This window comes from Piliocolobus tephrosceles, chromosome 5 (genome assembly GCF_002776525.5).
Source record: "Piliocolobus tephrosceles isolate RC106 chromosome 5, ASM277652v3, whole genome shotgun sequence".
Taxonomy (NCBI): domain Eukaryota; kingdom Metazoa; phylum Chordata; class Mammalia; order Primates; family Cercopithecidae; genus Piliocolobus; species Piliocolobus tephrosceles.
Genome location: NC_045438.1, coordinates 63,266,470 through 63,293,235, shown reverse-complemented (window position 1 = coordinate 63,293,235; position 26,766 = coordinate 63,266,470). Strand labels below are relative to the sequence as shown.

Genomic DNA, 26,766 nt, shown 5'->3' with positions numbered 1-26,766 from the left:
TTACCGCCCCTTTTCCTGAAAAACTCCACTCCGGCAACCCTGGCCCTGCATCATCAAAGGACATTTAAGTGATGTAACATATTGTTGCCTCAAAAAAGTTTCTCCCCTCTTCAACAGCTGGGACAACTGGATAACCACATGCAAGAGAATGATGTTTGGCCATTAACCACACCATACATAAGACTTAACTCAAAATGAATCAAAGACTTAAATGTAAAAGCTAAAACTCTTAGAAGAAAACAGGAGAAAATCTTCACGACCTTGGATTTGGCAACGGATTCTTAGATAAGACACCAAAAGCACAAGCAACACATGGAAAAAAAGAGACACATTAGACTTCATCAAAATCAGAATCTCTTTTTGTGCATCAAGGGACACTATCAAGAAAATAAAAAGAAAAACTACAGAATGGGAGAAAACGTTTACAAATCATATATGAAAGGATCTAATATCCAGAATATTTAAGAAGTCTATGACTCCCCAACAATTTAAAAACGGCCACAGGACTTGAATTGATATTTTTCCAAGAAGATACGCAAATGACCAACACACACTTGAAAAGATGCCCAGAGCTGGACATGGTGATATGTGCCTGTGGTCCCAGTTCCTCAGGAGCTGAGGCAGGAGGATCACTTGAGCCCAGGAGTTCAAGCCTGGAGTGAGCTATGATCTCACCACTGCATTCCAGCCCAAGCAACATACGGAGACCTGGTCTCCAAAAAAAAAAAAAAAAAGATACTCAATATTAATAGTCACTAGTGAAATGCAAACTGAAACCACTCACTAGAAGGACTATAATTAAAAATACAGATGATAGCAAGTATTGACTAGAATGGGGAGAAATTGGAATCTTCATACGTTGCTAATGGGAATGTAAAATGGTGCAGCAACTGTGGAAGACAGTTTGATGGTTCCTCAAAATTTTAAACAGAATTACTCTATGACCCAGTAACTCCACTCCTGGATGGAATAAAAACTTTGTCCACATAAAAACCTGTACGCAAATAGCAGCACTATTCATAATAGCTAAAAGGTGAAACAATCTGAATGCTCCATCAGCTGATAAATGGATAAACAAAATGTGGTCTATCTGTAGAAAAGAGCATTACTCAGCCCTAAAAAGACAAAGGGAGTACTGATACATGCTGTAACATGGATAAGCCTCGAAAACATTATACTAAATAAAAGAAGCCAGACATGAAAGGCCATGTATTATATGATTCCATTAATACAGAATGTTCAGAATAGGTAAATCCATACAGACAGAAAGCAGGTGAATAGTTGCCAGGGGCTGAGGGGAAGGAGAAATTGGAAGTGGTTGCTTAATGAGTCCTTTAGGGGTGATGAAAGTGTTTCAGAACTAAACAGCGATAGTGGTTTTACAGCATTGTGAATGTACTAAATGCCACAGAACTGTGCACTTTAAAGTGCTTAATTATATTATGTTAATTCCATCTTAATAAAAATATGAAAAGTTTAAAATTTGTTAAAAGGTCTCCTCCAACATTGATGCGTATCCCCCAGAACAGAAACCTTCTGTGTCAGGTCTCCCAAGGCCCGAACATCAGTCCCAGGGGCCCTCTGTCATTTTCTTTCAGAAATCTCAATGGGGCCTCACGTAAATGGAACTGGGAAGGGGGAGGGAAAAAATGTCCCTTGGGCCACCTAGGTCTTACTATATAATGAAAGAAATGATTGCCAAATATGCCAAATATGGAGAGCTTGTGTAACCAAGAAAACCCGTAAGGAGGAATGAGCAGAACAGAAAGTCAGTGGTTTGGGGTTGGTTACATTTGTGGTTAAGGAAGGGCAGGGAGAGGGGAGGAGAGGACTGGGGGAGGGGAGAAAAAAGAAGAAACAGAGAAACAGAAAAAGGAGACAGGAAGGCAGACAGGAAGGCAGGAAGGAAGGAGGAAAAGAGAGAGAAAAGGAGGAGGCAAGAGAAGAGAACTCAAGATCCCTTTTCAAACTTTGAGACCCTGACAACTTTGCCTGTGGCATCTGTCCTGCTGTGAGGGAGGACTCCAAACTCAGTTTCATTTCCCCCAGTGCAAGTGCATCTTAGTCCCTATTCTTTGGTTAAAGCTTGAAAAAAATGCAGAAACCCACATGTTGCATTTTATTACAGCATTAATGCCAGTAGAAGATAATGAGTGATGCCAGCGCCTTTTGTCTAAAACCTGGACTAGGAGTATGACCAGCCCCAGATAGGAGAGGCGCCTTTTACCTCTGTACTTACAGAGGCTGCCCTCTTTGGTGTTGAGGGTGGGCTGTGTCCTCCCAATGCCAGGGTATCACTCCCTTGCAAGCCTTCCTTGGCTAAACTGATTTCCTCACCCCCCTGCTTCCTTCCTGCACCCCTTGTCTTCACTTTCTTCTCTCGATATCTCTTGGTACCACATAGATCCACTTATTTCACAGACCCAGAAACTGGGGCCATGAGCTCCCATGATTTCTGCCCCCATCACAAGTGGTTAGGAGCAGCAGCTGCCATGTGAGCATTCATGTGAGTGGCTGTGTGAGACTTCACCAGACTCTGGGTCCTTAGCCGGGGGAGCTCCTTCCCAATCATTCACACCTGGCTTTTCTGCCTTTACATCTGGGAGACTGGTGACCCCTGCAGGTGCCTGCAAAAGGAAGGAGTTTGTTGGTGCCAGAGGAAGAAATGGAGAGACCAGAAGTGAGGGGGCTAGCAGAGGTCTGTCCCTTGGTCAGGCCTGAGTGAGGAAGGTGTAGGAGGGAGTCTGAGGGCGTTTGTGACCGGCCATGTGAGAGTCCAGGTGGATGCAGTGCGGCTGTGCCCAGAGACAAGGGAGGCACGGATCTGGAGAGCCCACCCTGCCACTCCCACCTCAGAGTGTCCTAGGGGAAGGACAGCAGAGCCACGCCCTCCCCGAGAAAAGGTACTTGGAGCCACGGCAACGAGGGGCCCTTGAGAAGACGGGAATGGGAGGGAGAAGCGGGCTTGTTCCTGCGCACAGGTGAGGTGGTACCGCCACAGGCACTCCCAGAAATGACTGGCAGCCTGGGGAGGGGGAGGCGAGAGGAGTCTGGGGAGGTGACTGGCCGTGGAACTGCATCCTGGCACATAAGCGTTACACTTGAGGACACTCTCACCCTGCATAGCATATCCTCAAGTTCACGTTCGTCTGGTTGCTTATTCTACAGAACATCCATATGTTCCAGCTGGCATTCTTGTGTGGAGGGCACCCAAAGGTGTGCAAGAGGGACAAGATCTCTGCTCTCTGGGTGCTCACCTGCATACAGTTTAGCATCTCCATTCTTTTTTTGGAGTTCCCCGCTCCTCAACCCAGCTGGACAAGAAGTGTAACACACAGTGGAAAAAAAACACACCAATAACCGAAAAAGAGACAGTTTGGGGTAGCTCTGAAAACTTCCTGCAGAGCCATCATTAATCTTTTTTCTTGGTAAGGTTCTTCAAAGCAAGGCCTGTATCTCTGCAAAGGACCTCCTTTACAAAGTGCTTGCCGGACATGAAATGATGCTGTTCCATTTCAGACGGGCTTTCCTCATTGTAGACATGACCTCAGGGTGGCTCCTGGCAGGAGACCCACAGGGGGCTCTGTCTGAAGCTGCTCTAGGAAACCAGCTGGTACAAGATGCTATCACAATTTTTTTTAGTGCACAGCCCGATTGGGTGCAAGGCTGCAGTGGGAGGTGGTGCATCACGTGGTGGGAAAGTGGTGGGGGTTGGGGGTAGGACCCTGCCGTCTAATTAGAGGGCTGGGGAAGGTAGGATCAGTGGAGGGCATGAGCAGCGGCAGACAATGGACAGAGCCCAGCAGCCAGGGCTCTCCACTCCCGATAGAAAACGAGCTGCTGTGGATAATGCCAGGGAGGCCGAGAACGCCTGCCTTTGAGTTTGAGCTCTCAAAATAAAAATGAAAACAGAAACATTTGTTGCTTTCCATATCCTAATAAGAATGGTGATTGACACACCACCCTTCATTTTAACACTCTCTGGGTGTGAACGAAAAAAAAAAAAAAAACCAGAAAGAATAATTTCACTGAATGACTTTCAGCGCTGAAATTCACTTTTCCTGGGCAGTTAAGCCAAGCTATTGGTTTTCAAGTTTCAGAGGGAAATTGTTTTATCCACACTGCATTGTGGAATAATCATCCTATTTATTTCCAGAATGATATTTCCTCTGCATTTTAACTTTTCACCTATAAGCCTTACAGAGATGAAATAGTAAACAAGAGAGTGAAGAAGTTTATTTTAAACTTTTTATTTTGAGATAATTGCAGAGGCACGTGCAGTTGTAAGAAATAATATAGCGAAATTCTAAGAGGTCCTATGTACCATTTGCCCAGTTTCTCCAATGATAACATCTTGCCAAACTATAGGGCAATATCATAGTCAGGATATTGATTGATAGAATCCATCACCGTATTCAAATTTCCCTTGTTTGATATGTGTTGTGTGTGTATACGGGTGTGTGTGTGTTTAGTTCTATGAAATACGAAGCATTTTGTGCTCAGATGAGGAAAAGTGCCTTGCAAGTACACAATGATAATCATGACGTTTTGTTTGTGGCTATTACTTCTGCATTCTTTTGTTTGTTTGTTTGTTTTGGTTTTGAGACAGAGTCTCGCTCTGTTGCCCAGGCTTGAGTGCAGTGGTGCAATCTTGGCTCACTGCAAACTCCGCCTCCCAGGTTCACGCCATTCTCCTGCCTCAGTCTCCCAAGTAGCTGGGACTACAGGCACCCGCCATCACGCCCAGCTAATTTTTTGTATTTTTAGTAGAGACAGGGTTTCACTGTGTTAGCAAGAAGGGTCTCGATCTCCTGACCTCATGATCCAGCCTCCTCGGCCTCCCAAAGTGCTGGGATTACAGGCGTGAGCCACCGCGCCCAGCCTACTTCCGCATTCTTGGTAGATAATTTTGTAGATCCTATTTATGTAATACCTTCTATCTAATAACATAAAGACTCGTATGACTATTCTCATGTCAATGAAGATATGTGCTTAACATCTTTAGATTTTAAAGATCTTGCTATTAGAAACCCAGATACATTCAGCTAGATTTGGAACCTGCTAGGATTCCTTGAATATTTAAACCTGAAACTGGAGTCCACATTTCTTTGAAAGACCACAGTTCAATCAAACTTTCCTTTTCTCTATTTAAATTGTCCTTCTTGTCATATTGCCAAAATAATATCTTCTTGGGCTAGTAACTTAATAGCACATAAGTACATCGTTGTTTTGTTGTTGTTGTTGTTGTTGTTGTTTAACTGAATTTGAGAGCACTAAGGAGAGAAAAAAATAAGTGTCCTGGGGGATCTCCTTTTAGCCCATGGGTCCCCAGTCTGCCTAGGGGGTTCCTTCTAAGGGAAACTCACTGCTGTCATCACCCAAGAGAACCAGGAGGCATGTCTCTCCCAAAGCCGCAATCCCTGGGGGTCACCACCTTCTCTGTGGGGTGGCGCATACAGGTCATTCTGTACACAGGTGTCATTAGCACAGCACAAGGGGCTTGAGGTACCAACTACTGACAGTTCAGGCTTTCTCTCCTTCTATCCCCTCTCTGTCAGTGCCTCATCTGGCCTCTTGGGACCTCTGACCTCCTCGACTTTCTCCAGGGCAGTAACCAGCCAGGCCACTTCTTAGACCTCATCATCTGGTTCTCCCATCTGAGCCACCTCCAAAATCTCTAACCCTCAGCCCCCTGACTACAACCTCCTCCCGTGGAATCCCATAGCTCAGCAGTATCTTAAGGGTCATTTGGTTCAACTTCCACATCTCAAAGAAAAGCCAGCTGCAGCTATTAAGTGATGTGACCACAGGCAAACAGCTGAGGGTGTTGCCTGTATGACCTGGGTAAGCGAAGAAACAAAACCTCAATTTCTATGCATGTAGAATGAGGATAATAGTAGTACTTTAGGGTTGGAAGAGGAACTGATTTAAAGTGAGCAAAGCACTTTAGTGAGAGGCAGCATTTGAATTAATAAGATCTCCTGACTTTCCTTCCTCAAACTGCCTCATCTGCTCTGTTCCTGTCAGTGACCTCAGTCCTCCAGCCTCTCCCTAACCCTGCAGACCATTCCTCCTTCTCTCTTTACTTCCCCATCCAGCCTGTGCCTGTCGCGTGCCCCTTCAGACTTTGTTCTCTGGCCATCCTCAGCCCTGGTCATCCCCATAAACACAATTTCTGCTTCTCCTCCTGGGCCATGGGGCATTGCTACATAAAGCCATAAAAGGTGGATGCTGACTGGATCCACCATGAACTTGACCAATCGATCTTTCTCTCTCCCGTGGACTACTTCAAGGTGAATTCCTCTTTGCAGTCCTTTCCGATGGGTGCCCAGTGCTGAGTAGACATGTTTGCTGAGTATCCCATGGCAGGGACCATTCAAAGCCAAGGCACAGAGGTGGTGAGATACAGCGGGTGATCAGGGAATGGCAGCAGTCTGGTTTGGCTGAACGTGTAGTGTCTATAGGAACATGGCCTCCTAAGTCCATTGTGATGGTTAATACTGAGCATCAACTTGATTGGATTGAAGGATGCCAAGTATTGATCCTGAGTGTGTCTGCCAGGGTGTTGCCAAAGGAGATTAATGTTTGAGTCAGTGGGCTGGGAAAGGCAGACCCACCATTAATCTGGGTGGGCACAATCTAATCAGCTGCTAGCATGGCTAGAATATAAACAGGCAGAAAAACGCGAAAAGGAGAGACTGGCCTAGCCTCCCAGCCTACATCTTTCTCCCGTGTAGGATGCTTCCTGCCCTCAAACATCAGACTCCCAAGTTCTCCAATTTTGGAACTCGGACTGACTGTCCTTGCTTCTCAGCCTGCAGACGGCCTATTGTGGGACCTTGTGATCATGTGAGTTAACACTTAATAAACTCTCCTTTATATATATATTCCATTAGTTCTGTCCCTCTAGGGAACCCTAATACACGTACACCCAACAAGCTGGGCTTGAATCCTAGATCCACCACTTTTACCACCTGTATGACCTGGGTAAGTGAAGAAACAAAACCTCAATTTCTATGCATGCAGAATGAGGACAATAGGAGTACTTTAGGGTTGGAAGGGAACTGATTTAAAGTGAGCAAAGCACTCAGCACAGAGCCTATGACATCTAACCCCCAAATAAGTCCTAGTTCTTAGAATAACAGAACTACAGGCTGTCATGCAGATCATGGAGGATCTGAGACTTGACTTGGTGGTCAGTGGGCAGACATTGAGAGCTCCTGGGCAGAGGGGTTGGGAGGGCACGTCCAGAACTGTGGTTTATGACACTCACTTTGGTTGCTGAGTGTAGCGTGAACAACACTGTTGGAGCAGGAAGGGAGTGGAGTGGGGTCAGAGGGGCCAGTTGGAGACTAGATGCAAAAAGTGCCCAAGATGGCCTGGTGACAGTGGGGGTTGGTGGGGGTGGACATGGGGTGGTACACATCTTGGAGAGCACCATGAGTCTGTGACATGGGGTTTTTCATCTCTGGGTCGGCATAAATTAGGCTCTTCTCCATTCCTTCTGTTCTGAAAGCCAGGGATTCTTCAGGCAGCTCTGCCTCCTGCTGGGTTGTGGCTGAGGTTCTCAGGCAGGGGAGCTCTGGCTTCACCAGGGCTGAGATTCTCCCGGCTGGCTGTGCACACCACAGTCACCTCCGCAGCTCTAAACGGCTGGCTCCACTCCCATCTCCCACCTACCCCAGGCACTGAATCAGTTCATCTGAGTGGTTCTGGGCGGAGATGGTGCTGAAGCTCTCCAGGTGACTCCACTATGCAGCCAGGATGGAACCGCAGTGAGACCAGGGACCAGGCCTCACCTGAGAGTTAGCACCAAGATAGAGCACCTGCCCTGTGCTACACCTCCAGCTGTCTCCAGGTGGGACAAGCAACTGCCACAATCTCTCGATTCTCAGGACAACTCTCTATCAGAGAACTGAGAGATTGTGACAGTTGCCCATTTGGACTGGTGAGACCTGTCACCAGGCCACTGTGGCAGTCTTCCAGATCTATCCGACAGCCACTGCCCCCCACTCCTGCTGAACAGAGCTCCAGTTTGCTTCAGGTTGTGGCAGCAAAGTGTGCAAAGTGGGTTCCTCCCCGCCAAACCCGAGGGATGAACCTTGATGGATTGAAATCAACCACAGTAATGGTAGCCCCATCCATCTCTGCCAGGGCCTGGTGTGTGGCCATGTGACACAGCCTGGCCAATGAGATGTAAGGACAAGGCGACCAAGAGGCTTCTGGGAAATGTTTTCCTTCTCAGTGTAGAGATATACATAAAGAGGGCCCTGCCCCTTTCCCAGCTCAGTGTGGCCACCACCGTCTTGTGACCATGTGGGGAGACTTGACTGATCCTCCTTGGTCCCTGAACTGTAGGGCCAATCCTGAAGCATCCCAGTTCCAGTGATTGTTAAACAAAACAATAAATGTCCTTGGTGTGTAAGCTACTTTTGGTGGAATGTTCTGTTATTTGCGGGCAAAAACTTCCAAAAGATACAGGCATGCTCACTGAGTAATGTCTCATAAGTGAGTTGGACAAATAATATTGGGTTTCTGATTGTCTCAGTTGGTCTCTTTTAACATCCAAGAGTTGTTCAGGATGAAGTAATTCATAGTTACAATCCTACTGACACTGACACACTCCCTGAAAACTAGAACCTCCTCCCTTCCAGTGAAATGCAGGGTCCTTAGAGACTCTGTAATCTACTGGTAATTAAATGGACCCTTATTAATTAGCATTCCTGTCAACAACTTGGCAGCTTGGTGGAGCACGTGGCCTGGGGTGGCAGGGGTGATACGGGATAGTGTACTTAAAGGTAAAGTAATACCTAGGTGCACAGGTCACAGCTGAGCCCCCATAAAGACAGGATTTACATAGACATTTTAGCTGATAAGTTTTAGGACAATTCCACAGTCTCATGTCTATCCAGTTCCATGAAGTTAGTTAATTTTCATTGAATTATAAATTTCCAGCAAGTTGCATTTTAATGTATTTGTGCCTTTAAATTTGTATGCAAAGATTGCATAGGCTGTCCATTTGATGAACTCCTCACACTATATTGTGTGATATATATAATTAAAGCACCAAGATTCTATACTGACAAAAGCAGAAAGTGTCTTGAAGTGAATATTAGAATTCTAAATTGGCAATTTTCATTCCATGCCAGAAGTATTTTTTCCCCCTGTGAGTCACAGCTCAGTTGTAGTCATAAAAATCACTGGGGGTGGGGGGTGGGGTAGGGGTGGGGGGGAGAGGGGAGTGGGGGGAATTGTGAACATTAAAGAAGTATTTATTTAACATGTATCTTTTCAAAAATATATCTAATAGATAAATTAGGATGAGCTATAGATATTAAATAAGAGGTGTATGTGATAGAAACTATGATATAAACTGTAAAATCTACTAGTACAGTCTGGATAAAAAGCATCTATGAGTTCATCATTCTGTTGCAATTTTTGCATCAGAGACTGCATAAAACTGTATCATTACCCAATCTCCTGCCTATATAATTCTTGCTTTAATTCAAAATCCAGAAATTCAGAAGGCATTTTCAAGTGAATGTAAAGATTCTTAAGTTCCTCTTGATCCCTATAGCCCCATGCAGCAAATACTCTGGGATAAGTGAGAGGAGGAAATAAAGAGCACAGCTTGACAGCTTCAGTAGCCTACAAAGTACCTTTCCATGCTGGGGACAAAATGCGTGTATAATAGCAGCATGGTGTACTGAACTTGGGCATCAAGAACCCCAGATCTCAGGTCCTTTTACTAGCTGTGTGCCTGTGGGCTGACCAGTTCACCTCCCTGAACCTCAGTTTTCTTCCATCTCAAATTGAGATACCTACTTTCCAGGCTTCTAATAAACTCCAAATTAGACAAAAGAAATGAAGTGTCCCAAATAAAAGCAATTTGGAAACTATAAAGTGCTTTATAAATGTCAGATACTTAATAATACTTTGTCTTCGTCCTTAATCTCTCTCAAGTATATAAAACATGTCAACAGTTTTGTTTCTAAAGCAATGCCACTTACAAAACCGATGTAAAATTCTGTAAAATAGTCATCAGGTAACAGTGGAGAAACAGCCAGGTCAGTATAATATGCCACTGCTGTGACAGCCCAAGTATTTTCTCATATAGTGTCCTGCAGTGAGGTAAGCTGGGGAGCTTCATTGCTTCAAATAACTGCTTCCTCTAATTCTACCCATGTCATTCTTTTCAGTTGTTCTAATTTGCCCAGCAGATATTTCCTGGCCAGCTGAGTTGGGTAGAATCAGGTTCCAGTAGCTTGCTTACGGTCTATTTTAGACCAAGATCCTAAGGTGTAAGACCACAGCTAGTAATTGGCTGTACCAGAGGTTTTTAGGCTGATGTTTCCACTGAGATGGTAATTATGTAATCATCAGTTCCAAGTGAGGTGAGGCAGAGTCTCCGTAGGGCAGGTTACAAAGAAACCTAAGACCCCCTCAACCCCTCACCCAGGCTGAAGCTAAAAATAAGGGGTCAGAGAGTGGAAAGGGAAGATGTGTGGGGAAACTTCCTTGGAGAAAGGAGTGTGGGGTGCTATGCCCTTCATCTCAAGCCAGCGAGAGGGGCTTCCCCAGGGGCCTGGGACTGCCAGAGACTGTAGTTACGTGGCCTGGAGAACTGGAGCCTGACTCACTCTTGGGTAAGCTAAAGCTCCTGCCTATGGCAGCCTGGAAGGGGCTGCACCCAGACAGGCCTGAGCTCTCAGAATCACTAGGGTAACAGATGTGTGGGTTTTCCCTTGGGACCTCGCTAACGGGGCACTGAAAGCTGGAATAAACCCTGTGTTTTTAGGATTTTCAGGAGCCCCCAGGAGGGAGGTCCTCATCAGTGGGAGACTCCAAAGGATCAGGAAAGACCTACATGAGCTGCTTTAACCACAGGCCAGCACACCAAGCTTGAAGTGCTCAACTATAGGAAGAAATGCTCCATCTCCTTCCTTCACCGCCTTCTCCTCACTGCCAGTTTGATTCAAGCTGGGTCTTAAACAACCTCTAGTGAATAGGGGGGCGGGTGGGGAGCAAGCCTAAGCCTAGTGCACCCCTTCAGGGAAGGCCAGCTAGAGAGCTTAAACCGGGGGCTGGAATGGGGGAGGAAGACTTACTTTCTGTGAAGTTTGATGCATTTGTTTAAATCTTGCACCCAACATTATAGTTTTGAAATGAAGCTGTGGTTGAGATTTAGTTATGACAGGACTGTCAGTTATCTAAGAATGAGCAGAAAAATCCAGGGCTTTACCCCCAAATTTCTTCCCATCCAGGGACAGGAGAAGATAACCAGCACTGAATAAATTTTAAAATGATAGCGAGAGACCAGAATAAAGTGGCGTTGTATCACGTCTCACAAGTTGTGAATTCAAAACACATAGTTTTATTTAAAACGGGCAATGGTCCATTTCACAATGGAGTCCACTGACCAGTAAATGGGAATTGTTGATATGTCATGTTGAGTCACTGGAAAATACTTTAATCCTGAAGAACACAAAATATTTTGTTTCGGGTCCTAAAATTATCCAATCAATGAATAGGTACTTATTTTCTGTTATGTTTGAAATCCTCCTGAGTATTTTGAAGAATATTTTCGTTCCTTTAGTTCAGGTTAGCATCATTTCCCACCTGGAACGATGCCTTACACATGGTATGTGTTCAAAAATATTTTCAATTTAGTTATTCTTTACAAGATGCTTAGCACCAAAGGAAGTGGCATTTTTCCAATGTTGATGACAAATAGCACTTCAGCTGGAAAATCCCCATATTTATAAAACGTGGTGCAAACCTGAATGGAGAGTGCTTATGATCTCACTTGTATTTAACACCGTAAAGTGTTGCTAAACGGTCTAATAGGAGAGAAGGGAATTTAAACTAGAAACACATAAATGGAGTGCTTTTTGCCGTTCGTTCAACTGTGATCACGAACAATAAACGATTGGCCACGGGGGACCTAGACTGGAATCTCCTTCTCCTGATCACTACACCTCAGGCCCCCAGTTTCTCTCCTGTGGATGGGGACGCCAGGCTGCCTCCTCAGATTCAGAAGGTACGATTACGTGCATACTCTGGCAACTCTGAAGTGCTCTACAAATGCAAGGGCTTAATAACAGCCAACAGTTTAATATTCGTTGATTGCCACGTGCATAGCTCTTTACATCCATTTTCTCATGCAACTTTCATAACAGCCCAAGACCTCCATAGGTACTATTATTAATATTTCCTGCCACTTGACATCGGAGGAAACAGGCTCAGCAAGTGGCTCCAAGTTATACAGAGCCCTAACCTGAGCCAGTAAATCCTTCTTACCCGCAAGCATTAAGCTTCCGGCCTACCTGTTGTTATTTAACAGATGCGCTGGGATCCGATAGGGGAGCAACAGATGTGGCTCGGCAAATTGCTAATTTAAAAGCGGACACCTGCCCATGATGCCAGCTCTGCTCTGACCTCCCGGCCTCCAGCCCTCTCCAGGCTCCTCCCACCCGCTCCGGCCGTCGCCACGCCTCGGAGCTTCTACGCATGCGTTGGCGGGACCCGCGCAGGCCCAGTGGCCCAGCGGCGACCTGGGGCTACCCCGCCAGCGCTGGCGCCGCTTCCTTGGCCGCTGCCCGGGGAGAGCCGGAGGATGAGCTGAACCTCGCAGCCGCTGCTATCTCAAGCGCTCATCACAGGTGCTTTGGGTCAGGCCGGAAGCCTCCTTCCCTGCGCCCTCGCCAAGCTCGTTCCCCGGCCGGCTCCACCCGCCCTGCAGCGGCCTGGCCCCGCAGTCTGGCTGCCGGGGCGGCCGCGGGAGGTAGTTTGTGTACGGTTACCATGGAGACGCTGGCTGCAGGGCGAAGTGGGAGGGTGGCCGGGCGGGGTGAGGATGCTGCTGCGCTCTGCCCTGGCCGGGACTGTGGAAGAGCGGGCACTGCCATGGGTAGGGAACCCGCTGTCCGCGCGGGAGGTGAGGTCTCCCCTGCGGCTCACCGGGGACCCCTCCTGCAGTCGTCTGCCTGTGTGTCCTCGGATAGGGTAGAGAGGCGATGAGTGCCCTGTGCATGTTGTCAGGGGTCCGGAGCGGTTGTCTTTATTTATGTACTGTAGCACTTAGCCAAGTGCGTGGTGGTTAATAGAAGCCCAGTAATATTTGTTGAATGAGAGTGGTAGACTAAGGGGCTTTGTCTAGGCAGGCGGTGACTGGGCCAGAGTCATACAGTTTATATCTGGGCACTTTCAGGCAACAGGGCCTCAATAAATAAAAATGTATGTGTAACAATATTTAACATACGTTAAAATCATGGAGTGTATACATAATGCCTTTTGTGATCCGTTCCCACAAGTAACACAACAGATCTTACGTCCCACCCTGATTTATAATTATTATACTTTAACTTGGTTGAAAAGCAAGCACCATTTATTATTTTTATCCTGGTTTCTTAATCTATGGGATTCTGGTTAGTTGTTGATGTTAATTTGGCATCGCTGATATTCAATAAAATGCTTAATAAAAATTATCTGTTTTCATAAAGGCAAGCACCACCTACCCGCCGTTTAAAAGGAGAAATACCTAATGTAAATGAGTTGATGGGTGCAGCAAACCAACATGGCACATGTATACCTATGTATCAAACCTGTACGTTGTGCCCATGTACCGTAGAACTTAAAGTATAATAATAATACTAAACTTTATGTATAGAAACACTGAACAAACATCATTCTCTGTTTTGCAGTTTCTTTTTTAAAATGCAGGTTTTCATTCGTGGAAATGAGTTTGCTGTATCCTTTTATCATGTAGCACTTGGGCAATAATTGTTAACATCTGTTAACATAGTTAACATTTTAAGGGCCGTATTAAAATAAGCACCGTGCTAACGCACTTTACATGTATTATATCATTTAATTCTTCAAACAATCCTATGAGGCAATTATTACCATGCACCTTTTACAGATGAGGAAACTGATGCTTAGAGATATTAGAGGCATTGCCCAAGGTCAACATGGCTGTGAATTGTCAGCATTTAAACCCTTACTCCAGCATCTAAGCACTTAACCACTGCCTCTTTGGATGCTCATATTAATACAAAAATGATTCAGAGTTACGGAAGGGTCCTGAGTGTTTGATTTGCAGGGAAGACTGTGAAACTGGCCTGCTTTCCCCCTGTTGCAGACATCCTGATAGTGCAGTGTTGCATTTAGCAAGAAGGCTCTGGTTCCAGTGGCTATTAGCAGCAACGGTAAAGACAGGTCTTTATAATTAGTTATAAACTTCTGTAAATTATGACTCTGAACTTTCCCCCAGACCAATAAGAAATATCTTGTTGAAAAAAAAGTTCTTCACTTTCAAATTTCCTACTGCTGGTGGTGTTCACCCTCTAGAGGTCCTGTGGATACCACAGACTCTGGATAGTGTGATGCAAGACAGAACTCAACCTCTTTCTTCTTTCCTCTTGAAGTCTGCTTCTCCTGTTTCTTTTTAAAGGCTCCTTGCCCTCTGGCTCCCCTAGGTTTGCATACCCGGTGTTGTTTCTGGCCTCTTCCTGGAATCATGGATGCCAAATCCTGTTAATTCTGTTCTCAGTTTTTAATTCTGTTCTCAGTGCACCTCACTTGTTCTCGTCTCTCCTCTAACCTCTGCTTCACCTTGACTCCTGTATCTCAGGCTTTCCATACTTCACTCATTCATCACAACATTGAGTCCTACTCTGTGCCAGGCAACTTGAAATAAAGACAAGTCAGGGAAAGGAGGCTAAATCTGAACTCATCTGACCACATAACATCAAGACAGATTTGAAATAAGGTCCAGATTTCATAATTCACTGTAACAAATATCTCCAGTTAGAGAAACTATGCAGCCTTCATCTGAAAATGTCTTAGCTCAAGTCTATATTTAAAAATGGAGTCTAGTGATTATGTAAGTGTTGACCTTCAGCTGTGCCTCACGTGGAGGGTTGGGGCGGAGAGTCTCGGGCCAATACCACATGCACAGGCAATTCTAACACAGTGGGAGGGTGGAGTGGCAGAGACCAGCTGGGGGCTTTGTGGAGTCTGGAGGAGGGGCCCTTAACTCAGGCTAGCAGGGTGGGAGAGGCATGTTCAGGAAAGCTTCCTTGAGGAAATGACCTTTGAGAGTTAGCTGGGTGATTACATAAAAACTGTCCGATTTCACTACTTCTGATCTTTGCCTTCCTTTCCTTCCTGCCCATCTCTGCCAGATCACATCATCCCTCAAAATGCTGTATTTGATCTGCTCATCAACTTTTAAATTCTCGCCATTTAATTTAGTTGGTTCAGCCCCAATCACCATTTTCAGAGTTCCCCTTGTCCATACACACCTTGTATGTCTTGATGCTTTGCATTGGCTCACTTGCTGACTTTGTTGGAACTTCCTTCTCTACTCCAGCTCCAGTGCCAGCCACTGCCACTTGCTCAAATTCAGCCCTTTTTTCGCAACCTAGCTCAAGCAACACCTCTTCCAGGAAGTCTACCTGATGCCTTCCCCCAATCAGAAATCTCTTCTTCCTTTGTGGTCACATAAATAATTTGCCTCTATTTTTTTTTTTTATTAGTGCCATCAGTTTCTACCTTGTATTTAAATCATTTGCGTATAAACAGGGTAAATACTCAGCTGGTACATACCAAGAAGGCTGTTCCTGTTGGGAAAATATTGGGGTCTCTATGTGAGTGGGTTAATAGTTGCAGCCCCAATGCCTCTAAGTGCCCCACCTCCTACCACCCCATCTAGTGGGTAGGAGTTTGAATATTATCTGTGGGCATGTATCATAGCTTTTTTTCTATTGCTTAAGACCCTGTCCAGACCATAGATTACATGGTGGCTCACACCTGTAATCCCAGCACTTTGAGAAGCCAGGGAGAATAGCTTGAGCCCAGAAGTTTGAGACCAGCCTGGACAATATAGTGAGACCTCATCTCTAGTTATTTTTTTAAAAAGACTCTGTCCACCTTGCAAAATTGTTATGGGGTTAATTGAGATAATGCAGTCAAGAGTACTTAGCACAGTGCTTGGTGTTAAAGTAAATGTCTATCTCACATTAGTGGTTCTTGCTTGAGAGTGAAGATGGTTTTGTGTTCCTCTTAGGAAACAGTTAATCAGTACTACTGGCTGAATGGATTTGCTCGACTTGGCAGGAAAATTTTGTAAAGTTAGAATTTCTGTAGGACTATTGTGTTATAGTTCAGGTATACTTTAAGTAGATAAGCTTTCAGGTCATGAGTGATTAATTTTTCAAGTTGGCAAAAACCATCTATAATAATTTGTAGTTTAACAAATATCAGTTTAAAAGTCCTCCCTCCAAAGCCCACTTCTCATTCTTCTAAGTCAGTTCACATGTATTATTAAATATTTCCATGATTGATTTAGTGAATATTAACATATCATAACATATTGTGCAGATTTTACATTATTGTACAAGTTTCTCACAATATAATTGTTAAAGTGAGATTTGGTGGAAAAAGAGAAGAAGGATAGAGAAAGTTGTGTTAGAATTTTTGGTAAAAATTATAGACAAAAATATTTTTAGCCCTGTAGCTACATTGTTTCTGTCAGTATAGTATTTGGTCAGTCTAAATTCCTGTATGCTCCCAGGTAATTCACAGAATTTTTGGAATTTGACCAGAGTGAATGTTCCTGCTTCATCACTCTCTGAAAGAGTATAGTTTTTAATACAAAACTATACCCTTAGCCAGAGAGATTCTTAGGTCAGGAGTGAGAGTCCGTTATTACTCCCCACAGAACTTTCTCTAATCTTTATTAGATTTACCAGATTACTTTTGGACATTGTTAGACTAATTAGTGCCATGTGAGGCCAAAGGGATGGCAAACCTGATTTAGGCTCTGGAAGAAGCCTGTTTATTGTACAAAAACCTCTTCTCACTTAGTGGCATAATTTCTTACTGCAGTAGGTCTTTTAGAAACAGACCAACAAACCTGTCATGGCCGCTTAAGTTAGATGTTATGGGACTGAATTTGTATTATGCATCCAAAAATAATATACATATATGTAGGTATAAAAAATTGTGTATATATTTTAAATAATTATCATTGAATATTTTAAAGTGAAAGCCAATCATTTCAAAAGTATTAGAAATAAAATGTACTAGGCCCCTCATCGTTTTTGATAGTTATATTAATGAACATAATTGTAGAGACTGTGCTTAAATTCAAAATCCTGTATCAAAAATTCCTAAAATAGCATTGCTTATCAAGTAATTTTTTTACTATTTTAACTCAACACCTGGCATTTCCATATGAAAAGTATGACATATCGTTTATAGTTTTCATCAGAAACTCTTGGGTTGGGGCCTGTGCAGAGCTAAACAAATGTTCTTGTTGTCTGTTGTTATGTAACAATGTTTAGAATCATAATATAGTAAATCTTTTTTGTCTAAGGAATCACCTGTTAATTCTACTTATAGAAATGGAATCTTTTTAGTTTCCTGGGGAATATGTCACAAAGCAGTTTTCTGTTTTGCAGAAGTTATTCTAAAATTGGGCAGCTGAAATAGGTGGAAAATCCATGTAGACCTCTGTCTCTCTAGAGATATGGCATTTTATGGGGTTCAAGTTTTTTTTTAAGAAACACCTAGTGCCATGTACTCATTAGAATTACGTTTTAAAAATCTGTCCTATTTTAAAGTTTAGATTTGTCTCCATGGAACACACCAACGTTTGAGAAGGATATGCATTCTCATGGCCCTTGTAATGACTTTAACTCTTTCAGAAAGGGGTGTTGGGAAAGGATCAGTTGGTATTGATATTTGGTATTTATTTACTTAGGTCACTACCTCAAATTATAGGTGAGTTGGATCAATTCATTCAGTTGTATCACAGACAAATGTGGGGCTGAACCATTCTCTGAGGTTTGTTGCAAAATCAAGTGTCCTTTAGAAATACAACATTTCTGTCTAAAATGTAACCTTATAGTATCACATAGTGTGGAGGGCAGTGGGGAAGAAAAGGAAACTGTAAACATTTTAACGGAACCCTCAGTGTTTTTTGTAGGCTGAAGACGATGAGATGATTCGCTCTTCCTATTCTGTCTTCTTTCATGATTAGTCTTTCTCTCTGGGTTTAGCTTTCATCCTGGGTTTCTTCCCTGCACATCTTTTTCCTCAGTTGTTATATTTTTGAGGAAATTTTCCTCTCTATATTTTTGAGAGTTGTTCTCAGATCCTAACCTTCTAACTGCTTGGTGGATTTTTAATTAAAAATTCATTCGGATTTTTAAAGCTTAATATAGAGGAATGGTTTAGTATATGGATAGGCTTAAGCATTCATTTTTAGAAAGTCCTGGATAAAAATAATTAATGGTTTTTGTACCATGTATTTGCAGGGCGTGGTGTCTATCTGAAGAATATTTTACTTTCAAAGGAAGGATGCTGTCTCCAGATGATAAAATGTTAGGAAAACTGGATCCATTTTATCGACCTTCAGTGTCCAAGCGGAAGACCAGTGCAGAAATCATAAGTGAAGCACGAAATGCATTAAGAACAGTTAGAACCCAAAGACCATTTACACCACAGGAAGCCCAAAGAAAACTATTCGGACCTGCATCCTCAAGAACATCAGAAAATAGACCTCCTTCCTCCTTCAGGTATATGGTATTTCGCATTCATGTTCACTCAGATATTTAAGCACCAGGTTATACTTTCCCTTAATTCTACTTATGGATAGTTTTTAAAAATAAACTTATTTTTTAGAACAGTGTTAGGTTCACAGCAAAATTGAGTGGAAGCTACAGAGATTTCCCATGTACCCCCTACTACAACACATCCACAGCATCTCATTATCACCGTCCCCCACCAGGGTGGTACATTGGTTACAATCGACGAACATACTTTGACACACCATTATCACTCAAAGGCTGTAGTTCACATTAGGGTTCACTCTTGGTGTTGTACATTTTATGTGTTTGGACAAATTTCTGATGACACGTAACCACTATTATAATATTATACAGAGTAGTTTCACTGCCCTACAAATTCTTCACTCTGCTTATTTTTCACTTCCTTCCCCCACCCCCTAGCAACCACTGATCTTTTTACTGTCTCCACAGTTTTGCCTTTGCCAGAACGTCATATAGTTGGATTATGTAGTATGTCAGCTTTTCAGATTGGCTTCTTTGACTTAGTAATATGCATTTAAGTTTCCTCCACGATTTATCATGGCTTGAATAGCTCATTTCTTTTTAGTGCTGAATAATATTCGATTGTCTGGTTATACAACAGTTTATCCATTCATCTACTGAAGGACATCTCATTTGCTTCCAAGTTTTGGCAATTAGAAATAAAGCTGCTATAGACATCCATGTATAAGTTTCTGTGTGAACATAAGTTTTCTTTTTTTTCTTTTTTGAGATGGAGTCTTGCTCTGTTGCCCAGGCTGGAGTGCAGTGGTGCGATCTCGGCTCACTGCAAGCTCTGCCTCCCGGGTTCGCGCCATTCTCCTGCCTCAGTCTCCCTAGTACCTGGGACTATAGGTGCTCACCACCATGCCAAGCTAATTTTTTTTTTTTTGTATTTTTAGTAGAGACGGGGTTTCACCATGTTAGCCTGGATGGTCTCAATCTCCTGACCTCGTGATCCGCCCACCTTGGCCTCCCAAAGTGCTGGGATTACAGGCATGAGCCACCACACTCGTCGAAGTTTTCAACTCCTTTGGGTAAATACCAAGGAGCATGATTGCTGGATCACATGGGAAGATTGTGTTTAGCTTTGTAAGAAACTGCCAAGCTGTCTTCCAAAGGGGCTGTATCATTTTGCATTCTCACCAGCAATGAATGAGAGTTCCTGTTCCTCACATCCTTGCCAGCATTGGCATTGTCAGTGTTCTAGATTTTGGCCATTCTAATGCGTGTGTAGTGGTATCTCATTGTTCTGATTTACTTTCCCTGGACATATGATGTGGAGCATCTTTTTATATATTTATTTTACATATGTGTGTATTCTTTGGTCAGGTGTCTGTTAAGGTCTGTGGCCCATTTTTTAAATGGGTTGTTTGTGTTCTTATTGAATTTTAAGAATTATTTGTGTATTTTGGATAACAGTTCGTTATCTTACATGTCTTTTGCAAATGTTTTCTCCTGCTCTGCGGCTTTTCTTCTTCTTCTCTTGATGTTGTCTTTTGCAGAGCAGAAAATTTTAATTTTAATGAAGTCAAGCTTATCAATTTCTTTCATGGATGTTGCTTTTAGAGTTGTATATTAAAAGTCACCGGAATACCGAAGGTTTTCTAGACTTTGTCCTATGTTATATTTTAGGGATTTTATAGTTTTGTGTTTTACATTTAGGTCTATGACCCATTTTGAGTTAATTTTTGTGAAGGGTGTTAGGTTTGTGTTCTGTTTTTGTTTTGCATGTAGATGGTTGATGTCCAGTTGTCCTAGCACTGTTTTTTTTGTTTGTTTGTTTGTTTTTTAGGAATATGAGCCAAGGTTTTACTTGTCAATTTCTTGCATTTGAAGTACTCTTTGATAACATCCTTGGCTTGAGACTCTTTTCCATAGTCCTACCACACAACTACAACCAACCATTTTATGGGGTTTCCCTCCCTGTCAGTCTTAGAGAGACCTACCCATTACCCTAGTTTCTTGTCATCAACCTTAGTTAGGTTGATTTGGTGTTCAGCTCAAAGGGCCTCCATCAAGTTGACATAGACAGGCTCATCACAGTTAGATGGAAGCAACAAAGATGGGCTTGGCTCTTGTCTGAGGCTTTGACAGCTTTACAATTCCATGTGCTAGGCTGTCCTGGATGAGAGTTGTCTTCAGCACCTCTTTTAAAGCAGTAGTAACATGCACTGCACCTCCAGCAGCAGTGTCTTCTTTGGCCATGGCAATGGGTTATGAGTGAAGGTGGATCTTGAATGCATCGAGCCTCCACCTCCGTGAAAGAGCGCAGCACCATTTTTTGAAAAAGCTATGTTTCTTCATGGTATTGCCTTTGCTCCTTTGTCAAAGATCAGTTGACTGTATTTATGTCAGTCTACTTCTGGGCCCTCTATTCTGTTCCAGTGATCTATTTGTTTATTCTTTCACCAGTACTATACTGTCTTTATTATTGTAGCTTTATAATAATGTCTTAAAGTCAGGGAGTGTCAGTCCTTTAAATTTGTTCTTCTTGTTCAACATTGTGTTGGCTATTCTGGGTCTTTTATCTCTCCATAGAAACTTTAGAATCAGTTTGTCAATATCTACAAAATGACTTTCCAGGATTTTGATTGAGATTTCATTGAATCTATCGATCAAGTTGGGAAGCATTGACATATTGACAACATTGAGTCTTCCTAGCCATGAAAATGGAAGATCTCTCCATTTTCTTAGTTTTTTTATTTCTTTCACTGAGTTTTGTAGCTTTCCTCATCTAGATTTTATCCATATCTTGTTAGATTTATAAGTATTTAATTTTTGGAGTGCTAATGTAAATGATAATATGTTTTCAGTTTCCAACCTTGTATCTTGCAACTGTACTATAATCACTTATTAGTTCCAGGAGGTTTTGTCAGTTCTTTAGGATTTTCTACGTAGATAATCCTGTTATCTGCAAACAAAGAGTTTTATTTTTTCCTTCCCAATCTGTATGCTTTTAATTTCTTTTTCTTATCTTATTGCATTAGTTGGGATGTTCTGTATGATACTGAAAAGCAGTAGTAAGAGGGGACATCCTTGCTTTCTTCGTCATCTTAGTGGGAAAACTCTTTCTTACCGTAAATATGATGTTAGCTGTAGGTTTCTTGTAGATATTCTTAGAAGTTTTCTTCTATTCCTAGTTTGCTAAGAATTTTTATTATGAGTGTTGGATTTTGCCAGATGCCTTTTCTATATCTGCTAATATGTGTCTTCTTTAGCTTGTATTTTCTGTATCTTCTTTAGCTTGTGGTGTGATAGGTTACATTGATTTTCAAGGTAGTTGTCTTTTTAAGTTTGAATTTTGTTCAAGATTCCTGAAATGATTCCAAACACTGGTTCAGGAAGTTACTTTGGAATGAAATGGTTACTAGCAGTTGTCCCATACCAGCTTTCTGAAGTGGTATGAACAAAGCTTTTAAAAAAATTCCTGTATACACTTATTCTTTTCATTATTCAGTATTTTTCAAACTTCCTAAATGTAATCAAAAGACTTCTTAATAAACTGTTTTTTTTTTTTTTTTTTGAGACGGAGTCTCGCTCTGTCGCCCAGGCTGGAGTGCAGTGGCCGGATCTCAGCTCACTGCAAGCTCCGCCTCCCAGGTTCACGCCATTCTCCTGCCTCAGCCTCCCGAGTAGCTGGGACTGCAGGTGCCCGCCACCTCACCCGGCTAGTTTTTTGTATTTTTTAGTAGAGACGGGGTTTCACCGTGTTCGCCAGGATGATCTCGATCTCCTGACCTCGTGATCTGCCCGTCTCGGCCTCCCAAAGTGCTGGGATTACAGGCTTGAGCCACCGCGCCCGGCCAATAAACTGTTTTAAGTACAATAACATTAAAAAATGTTTTTCCTCAAGGCTTATGCATCGCATCCTTTTACTTGCTTTTTAGCTAGAGTTAACTAATATATACTATAAATAAAGAAATAATTCTTCACAAACTAACACTCTGCACCATCTTTTATGCTAGCCTCCATGCATCCAGTTTTGAGTCATCTGATTCCAGGCCTATCTCTGGCGCACGTCTTAGTCCACTAGAGCTGGTGAGTACTTTATATAACCACCAGTACTTTATATTATGTTGTGAAATGAAATTGGCCAAAAATACTTGGAATCAGTACTTATATATGCTATGATAATTATCATGTACACCTAAATAGACTAATAATTTAATATGAAAGCAGATTCTTTTATATTGTTCAAATGTAATGGGTAATATCTAATGAAATACTTCTATAATTTACCTATAGTTTGATAATAAAGAAGAATTTTTAAAATATATAATAACTTGGTAAGCAATATTTCACAATATTTTTGTTTTCTTAGTTATACATACATATTTTCTTAACAGTTGTATATACAAAAATTATATGTATGATTTATATTAAAGTTATATATCTTATACATGTGTAAAAATCATATATTTATATGTAGTCTCTTTATATATACACATTTACATATAAATATATAAGTCAACAATTTATTACAAAAAAAGTAACAAAAATCCAGTGATTTCCTGTCCCCTTACTCTTCATTGTTCCCCTCTCAGTGGCTTTCACTTTAAGCTCTTTTGACACATCCTTTTAGGATTTACATCCAGACTTCCCAATGCCACACTGTCTTGCTGCTTTCTGACTTATGAGCTTGAGGAATTATCCAATGACTTCTAAGGAAGATGAAGATTTTGTTTCTGTCTGTCTTTTTGCCTCTTATCATAATGTGTTCACCTTTTCTATCCCCATTATTACTCCCATATAGATATAAAACTTTGGTTAGATCTGTTTTCTCTATGATTACATAAACCTGTTCATAGTTGAGCCTTGAATTAATGATAAATTCTCCTTTCCTGCACCATTTTTTGTTTTCCCTGGCATTAATAATAATTGCCTTACTTTTTAAGTTTTGTATTATTAGTATTTCAAATTTCAACCCCAAACTCATCCCCAGTGGTCTTAATCTCCTTTTATGTTCAGGCACATGAGGCATTCTATGGATTTACCTCCTTGGAGAACTCTTCACACGTCCTGCCCAACCACTTTCCCTGAGCACAGCTCTCCTGGGATGCCCCTCACCATCCTCCTGGCGAGGTGGCTTCTCCTTCTTGTGCTGGCTTTTTCCTGGTTCCTGTGTCTCAAGTCCACTTTCTTGATTTTCTGTGGATTTGGTAGAGCATTCCCTCCCATAGTTTCTTGAGAAAGGGTACATGGGAAGTAAATTATTTGAAACTTTAATTCCTGTTTTTTCTTCTCTGGAAGTTTGTAGGATGTTTCTCTTTGTTTCTAGTGTTCTGAAATTTAATGACAATGGTCCTTTGTGTGAGTCTATTTTTATCAGGCATGCTGGGCACGTGAAGGGCCCTTTCAATGTGGAATCTCATGCCTTTCAGTAAACATGGATATTAATTGAATATTTAATATCATCATAGTGTCTTACCCACTTTTTTGTTCTTTTTGCTTTTTCTGGAATTTATTATTCAGATATAGGACTTCCTGGGCCAAGCGTGGTGGCTCATGCCTATAATCCCAGCGCTTTGGTGGGCCTAGGCAGGCCAATCACCTGGGGTCAGGAGTTCGAGACCATCCTGACCAACATGCCGAAACCCTGTCTCTACTAAAAATACAAAATTAGCTGGGCATGGTGGTGCGTGCCTGTAATCCCAGCCACTTGGGAGGCTGAGACAAGAGAATTGCTTGAACTCAGGAGATGGAGGTTGCAGTGAACTGAGATTGCGCCGTTGCAATCCAGCCTAGGCAACAAGAGTGAAACTCTGTCTGAAAAAAAAAAAAAAGATGTAGGACTTTCTGGACTGACATTTCAGTTTTTTTATTTTCTCTCTTTTCTGTTTCACATCTTTTTGTGGAAGAGACTGTGTTCTGATCCCTTTATTGAGTTTTTTAAATTTCTGCTATCATATTTTTAATTTTCAAAAGTTTTTTTCCCCTCTACATTATCTCTTTGTATAGTAGTCTGTTCTTATTTCATGGTTGCAGCATGTTGTCTGAGTATATTAGTGGTAGTTTTGATTTTGTAATTCAGTTTTCTCCCTTTATAGTCTCTGTTGCATTTTTGTCTCTCCTTTTTATACTAGAGGGTTCCCCTGATGCCTCATGCTGTTTGTTTGGCTGCTCTCAAGAGTAGTGGTGGCTGGGCACAGTGGCTCACACCTATAATCCCAGCACTTTGGGAGGCCGAGGAGGGCGGATCACAAGATCAGGAGATCGAGACCATCCTGGCCAACATGGTGAAACCCAGTCTCTACTAAAAATACAAAAAATTAGCCAGGCGTGTTGGCGGGTGCCTGTAGTCCCAGCTACTCGGAAGGCTGAGGCAGGAGAATGGTGTGAACCCGTGGGCGGAGCTTGCAATGAGCTGAGTTCGCACCACTGAACTCCAGCCTGGGTGACAGAGTGAGACTCCATCTCAAAAAAAAGAAAAAAAGAGTAGTGGCGTGTGGATTGGGTTGGTCAACCTATAGGTGGTATCTACCCACACCTATAGTTAGGGGGATCTGGCTAGGCTGTGTTGTTGATGATACCCCAGTGGCAGTATCTTTAGGACTTTTCTTACGGGCTAGTCATATTCTCTGTAAAGAAGTATCTTGCACGCTGTTTCCTGGATGTTAAAGTTTGGTTGCTAGCTTCCAGGTGCAGGAAGAAGGCGGGAATGCCCAGCATTTAGGATACAAACATTCAGTTAACATCCGTGTTTATAATAAGTACTCTGACACTCAACAATGAGGGTACTTATTGTTAGTACCCTTACTTATTGACCTCAGTTAAAGAAGACCCTGTGTTTTACCTTCTTTAGAGAATAAACCCATCTTCTTCTGGGTTCAGTAGCCTGACTGCATGAAGCTGGGAAGGATGGAATTACACAGAATTTCAACCAATCCTCCTTACTTTAGCCACTCCTCCCCTTCTACCTCTGCTACCAGAAGTAATTGGTGATACCAGTTCCCTAGGCTTGTATGAGATTGGTATGTTAGTCAAGCGCTTCTCAATTTCTGTTACTCTGTGTGTGTGTGTGTGAGTATATGTGTGTGCGCATGCGCATGTGCTTGTATGAATGTTTGTTTTGAATGAACTATTTGAAAGTAAGTTGCAGACATTGTGATACTTCATCCACAAAAATTTAAGTGTGCATATCATATGAACAAGGACAGTTTCCTACATAGCCACAATACCATCATCATAGCTCAGAAAATTAGCATTACTCAGTAATTTCATTTAATGTACAGTCCATGTCCAAATGACCCCAATTGCCTCAAAATGTGTCTTACATTTTTAAAGTGTTTATCAGAATGCCTCTGTGAGAAAGATTATACTTGTTCATATATTGCAGATGACAAAAATAAGATCCCAAGATAGCAAGCATGAACCAATATTGCAAGAAATAATTTGCCACTTACTGTTGACACATGGCTTGTTAGTGTCTACAATCTTGGGAACCACTTGGGTTTTGAGCCAGCTACAGCCTGAGGACCCAGTTCGGCAGCTCAGTGGCTCTACCTTTTTGTAGAGTGGCTCTTCATTCTATGATTTTGTAGTTTGACTCCTATAAATTGCTTTTAATATTACTGTAGTTTTTTGGGGACTCACTCAGTTTGGGTCTACTCTTCCCTTAAAAAAAAAAAAAAAATCTCATTTTCTAGAGATAACCTGGTCCTTGTCAAACTGGTACAGTACTTGGACTGCAGGATTAGCTGTTGGGCTAAGACAAGATAGGCATTTATCTGTTTAGGGTCGTTGAACTTAAATTTCCATACCTCTGAATGGTTGGGTGCTATGTTCAAAGTAAAAGTAGACGGCTAGGCGTGGTGGCTCATGCTGTAATCCCGGCACTTTGGGAGGCTGAAGTGGGCAGATCACCTGAGGTCACAGTTCGAGACCAGCCTGGCCAACATGGTGAAACCCTGTCTCTACTAAAAATATAAAAAGTAGCCAGGTGTGGTGGTGCATGGCTGTAATCCCAGCTACTCTGGAGGCTGAGGCAGGAGAATCACTTTAACCCAGCAGGCAGAGGTTGCAGTGAGCCAAGATCATGCCACTGCACTCCATTCTGAGCAATAAAATGAAACTCATCTCAAAAAAAAAAACAAACGTAAAAACAAAAAGCAAAGTAAAAGTAATCTAAGAAGCTCCCATTTTAAGGAAA

The 26,766-nt window shown here is 42.4% G+C and overlaps 1 protein-coding gene across 5 annotated transcripts in view; it reads left to right on the top strand.

Moving 5' to 3' along the window:
- Window positions 1-12,531: 12,531 nt before the first annotated feature.
- ARMC2 (armadillo repeat containing 2) overlaps window positions 12,532-26,766 on the top strand; it is a 126,710-nt gene continuing 112,475 nt past the window's right edge. For 3 of the 5 annotated variants that reach the window (XR_002730380.2, XM_023205972.2, XM_023205970.2), the window contains exons 1-3: window positions 12,533-12,662; window positions 18,324-18,584; window positions 22,583-22,655. Coding sequence is in view for 3 of the 5 variants with exons in the window: in XM_023205972.2 (XP_023061740.2) it covers window positions 18,367-18,584; window positions 22,583-22,655 (291 nt within the window). In the remaining 2 variants the exon portion in view is untranslated. Of the gene's footprint in view, window positions 12,785-18,323; window positions 18,585-22,582; window positions 22,656-26,766 lie in introns of all 5 variants that reach the window. The other 2 variants (XM_023205971.2, XM_023205973.2) reach the window with 2 other exon arrangements.